Source organism: Brassica oleracea, chromosome C1, assembly GCF_000695525.1.
Source record: "Brassica oleracea var. oleracea cultivar TO1000 chromosome C1, BOL, whole genome shotgun sequence".
Taxonomy (NCBI): domain Eukaryota; kingdom Viridiplantae; phylum Streptophyta; class Magnoliopsida; order Brassicales; family Brassicaceae; genus Brassica; species Brassica oleracea.
The window spans coordinates 15,021,279-15,026,032 of NC_027748.1; the positions used below are offsets into that span (position 1 = coordinate 15,021,279).

Consider the following 4,754-nt stretch of genomic DNA (forward strand, 5'->3'; position numbering starts at 1 on the left):
CAGACCCTAAATTTAACCCCTAAACTAAATTGACTAAATTAACTAACTAACCACGTTATAAACCCGTAGTTATACTTAAATATTGTTTGCTATACACAGAAATAAAAACACTTAGGTAAATTTTAAAGTTTTCAAAAAAACATTTATGCATTCCAAAATCTAAACCTAAGAACACATACAATACTACAACATATGTTGGCAAAACCTAAACCAAAGAATATCATGACTCACTATTTCACTCATCTATGTTGAAAACAATTAACTTTTGTTATATCTTAATTTATATCTCTTAAAACATATGTTAATTACATGATTTCAATTTTTCACTTATCAAAATATTTTTTTACAAAATTTTTAAATTATTTCTAAGTAAAACTAGTCCAGACGACTTACGGGGGTTAGAAAAGTAAAAACATTTCGGTTTTTTTGTTTGTTCACAAGGGGTTGGTTGTAATTTCAATAGCCTTTTAGGTTATTTTTGCATTTGATTCAAGTTTGGGTTAACCTTTGTGTTTGAAATCAAGTTGTGAGTCATATTTGGCAATTTTCCCTTATTTTTTTGAAGAATCACCGCAAAATACCCCCAACTAAATTTTGTTAAGTTTTTTAACATCTAATTCTTTTACTATCTAAATTAATACACTAACTAACTAATTTTATTCATTAATATATATTTTAAAAATTAGTCAAAAATATTAGTCAATTTCAAATGAAATTTTAATTTTTTTTTTAATTCACAAAAATTTCTAAAACAAATACTTATATGTTTTATGATAACAAAGCTACGTACCAAAATATATAGAACTACTCAATCACCAAAACAAAATTGCTAAAAATATTAAAATTAAATATCTTTCAAAAATGCTATAAATAATATACATTTTTCTTGTCAAATCTATAAATAATATACATGTTTCTTAAATATAGAAAATAAACTAAATAATTTATCTAATCATAAACTTTTAAATCCAATAAAACATACATTTAACATTACAAAATATTTTAATATATTTGGTGTCTAAAACAATTTTTTATTGGGTTTTACCTTTAGTCAAATCTTAATTGTGTAATATTAATATTATCTTCTGAAATCCTACATAAAATATGATACTAAATTTTTTACAAGTGTTATATGATACTAAATTTTTTACAAGTGTTACATATAATTATTTTTATATTAGCGCAACATTTTATGTTCTCAAATGTAACAACTGAATAATCTTTACACTCTTTCTTTTAATAAGATTGAAATAAAAAAAATTAGGAACCTGAAATAGTGTTTTATATTTTTTGTTATCTTTATGTTTTCGTAAGTCTTATATTTATTTAATATGCTCTTAGTTTACTTTGTAATGCTGCCTTTAGTTGTGTGACTAGTCTATAAATGTGTAAATTTTCTATTTTATGTACTCTTATGTATCAAATGTGTACTGTTTATGTACTCGAATGTTGAGATTTTCTAATAATCTTTAGTAGGTATATTGGATAGATAACAATAATTTCTATTGTAAGTTTTTTTTTTATTGAGGATGTTTTTGGTTTCACCAACCACATAAGAAAAGTTTATGGTTGTTAAAAGAATGATGTATTTTTTTTTTCAATCATGCTCAAACTCGCGGACGAACAAGTCACAGGAATCAATGTTAGAAGGACAATAGATGCGTACTTTAGTGGCGATAAAAATTGGAGACTCGAAATTCAAAAACAAGTTACTTTTAAAAACATCAAGGTACATATATATACTTCTTCGATCCTTTTATAATAATCTTTTTCTAAACATAAAATCGTAAATCTAAGAAAAATTGTATTTTTAAACTAATTAAATTATTGAGTAATTCTTTTAAGAAAAAACAACCACAAGTTTATGGTTTGAATTTAACAAACATAATTCAATTGGTTTCAAACATATTTATGCCACGTTTAACTCTTATAGTTCGATTTAACTAAATATTTTAATATATTTGGTGCCTTAAACAATTGTTTAGCGGATTTTAACTTTAGTCAAATCTTAGTTGTGCAATGTTAATATCATCTTCTTAATTAAAATCTTAAATACAATATGTTACTGAACTTTTACAAGTGTTACATATAAATTATTCTTATATTAGTGTAACACATTTCTGTTCTCAAATGTAACAACAAAAGAGTAAGTAGACTAACAAGATTGAAATGAGAAGTTTATGGACCTGAAAATAGTGTGTGTTTAATGTATGGATTTCTTTGTTATCTTTCATGTTTTCCTATGTCTTTTGTTCACTTAATATGCTGTTAATTCATTTTATAATGTTGGAATTTGTTGTGTGGATGGTGTAAGGAGTGTGTAGGTTTCTTATTTTATGTACTTTGATGTATAAAAAATGGTTTTCTTAAAAATTAGTTCATCCAATGAATTGACCATGTGGTGATCTGGAAACTGCATGTGGTTTTTTAAATAAATAAAATGCCATACAGTGCTATTATTAAAAAAGGAAACGCTAGAAAACTTTTGACAAAACAGGTTGATTGCTTCGTTGGATTTGCTGGAAATTAAACCGCCTCCGTCATTTATATAAGAAAAGAAAGAGAGTCTCGTCTGAGAATCTGCAGAAATTCGATTTCTTCCAACTTCAAAATGTCTTACGCTTATCTCTTCAAGTATATCATCATCGGTGATACTGGTAAGTAACTCCTCCATCTTCGTTTCCTTTTCAATCCACTAGGAGAAATTGAGATGAATCAGATCATTATGATCCTATATATATATACATGTGTTTAGTTACTAAAAAAACGATTGATCTGGATCCAGTTCATTAGGAAATTGAGAGATGAAACAAGGGATGATGGATGTTGATTGTTTTGCAAATTGATTGTGATGAATGATGATGATGCAGGAGTAGGGAAATCATGCCTTCTGCTTCAGTTCACGGACAAGAGGTTTCAGCCGGTGCATGATCTCACCATCGGTGTTGAGTTTGGGGCGAGGATGATCACCATCGACAACAAGCCCCTCAAACTCCAGATCTGGGATACCGTACTCTCTTCCTCCTTATGCCTTTGAATCTTTTATCTCGTTTTCATGAAATTATCACTGGTGTTTGATTTGTTCCCCATCATCTTTATATTCTTGCAGGCTGGTCAAGAATCATTTAGGTCTATTACAAGGTCCTACTATAGAGGTGCTGCTGGGGCTTTACTTGTCTACGATATCACTAGGTGGTGATGATGCACTTGCCTTTTGTTATCGAGATCATGTTTTTGTGTAGTTGTAGTAGCTAGATGTTGAGGATGATCTTCTTGACACAGTGATATAAGCTGTTGTATTTGTTGAAATTTTCCTTCTTTTTTCTGTTAGAGAACGAGAACTAGAATTGTATGTTGTGAACTCTGTTACTGTTGCGGGTGAAGATACTGACAATATTTGTTCACGCTGTTTGCAGGAGGGAGACGTTTAACCATCTAGCTAGCTGGTTAGAGGATGCAAGGCAGCATGCAAATGCTAATATGACCATTATGCTCATTGGGAATAAGTGTGATCTTGCCCACAGAAGGGCTGTCACCACTGAGGAAGGTGAGCAGTTTGCAAAGGAGCACGGTCTTATCTTCATGGAGGCCTCTGCCAAGACTGCTCAGAATGTCGAAGAGGTACACTAACATCCATGCATCCCCCCCCCCATGCTATCGCCCACCATACTTTCTCTAGTGTCCCGTCGTGTCCTCTCGAGTTCATATATGAGAAATAATAACGTATAATAACAGAATTAGATTCAGGCGGCGCCAGTAGAAATGCTAAACCATGAATTTGATGTCTGTTTTTTGAATCATTGCTAGGCATTCATTAAGACAGCGGCAACGATATACAAAAAGATTCAAGATGGTGTGTTTGATGTGTCGAATGAGTCCTATGGAATAAAAGTTGGATATGGAGGAATCCCGGGGCCATCAGGTGGAAGAGACGGATCCACGTCGCAAGGAGGAGGTTGCTGCGGCTAAGATAGGGAACGGTGTCTATATCCTCATGTAAAAAATCGTCACATATGATGTAAGCAAAAAAATAATCTACGTTTTTCAATAGAACTTGTAAATCGTTTTGGTGTTCGGTTTGGTGACTGTGTTGTGGTGGATTTCGAAACTGATTATTCATTTATCTAAAAAGATGTGTTTTACGTTATCTAAGAGTGTATGATTTGAGTTAGGCGTGTAGTCCATTCGCGTTGCAATCGATACAGTAATGTGGTTAGCTCACAGAGTAAATGGTAACTGGCTATATTTGTGGTTCCATTTGCCAAGTCGAAGGCGGAAGTGTACATGATAAGATGCAGAGAAGATATATACATACAAATATTAAAATCTGTTTAATAAGTTAATTCAGAGACGACGCAGGTCGAAGATCTTGTTTATTAGAAGTAAATAGGGGATCTATATCTCCCAAACTGTAATAACTTTCGTGTTTAGATGAGCACACTGAAGAAAGTTGAAGCAGACTTGGAACATTGTAGAAGAATCTTAACTCTAAGTCAAGAGTTTTGATCACCATCAAACTTGATGATGTTTTTGTCTCCCTGCATAGTTACCGTAAGATTGCAACACTGTAATTTAAAAAACAATGATATGCTTGGACAAAAGAGAATCGTAATTATGTATTACGGTATAGCACTTGAGAAAGGAGGTCAGTCTTGAGATCATCTTTCGTTTAATCCACAGAAAGGTGTTCTAAAATTGGAGATACCACACACTCGGTTCTATTGATGCCTGATTCAGAGAGTAAGCTACATGCT

General features: G+C 31.6%; 1 protein-coding gene across 1 annotated transcript; it reads left to right on the forward strand.

Annotated features, from left to right (window-relative positions):
• Positions 1 to 2,479: 2,479 nt before the first annotated feature.
• LOC106343326 (ras-related protein RABB1c) lies at positions 2,480 to 4,147 on the forward strand. The gene is made up of 5 exons (XM_013782507.1): positions 2,480 to 2,657; positions 2,871 to 3,010; positions 3,110 to 3,192; positions 3,417 to 3,621; positions 3,808 to 4,147. The coding sequence occupies exons 1-5, from the start codon at positions 2,612 to 2,614 to the stop codon at positions 3,967 to 3,969; spliced, it is 636 nt and encodes a 211-aa protein (XP_013637961.1). The 5' UTR covers positions 2,480 to 2,611; the 3' UTR covers positions 3,970 to 4,147.
• Positions 4,148 to 4,754: the final 607 nt, after the last annotated feature.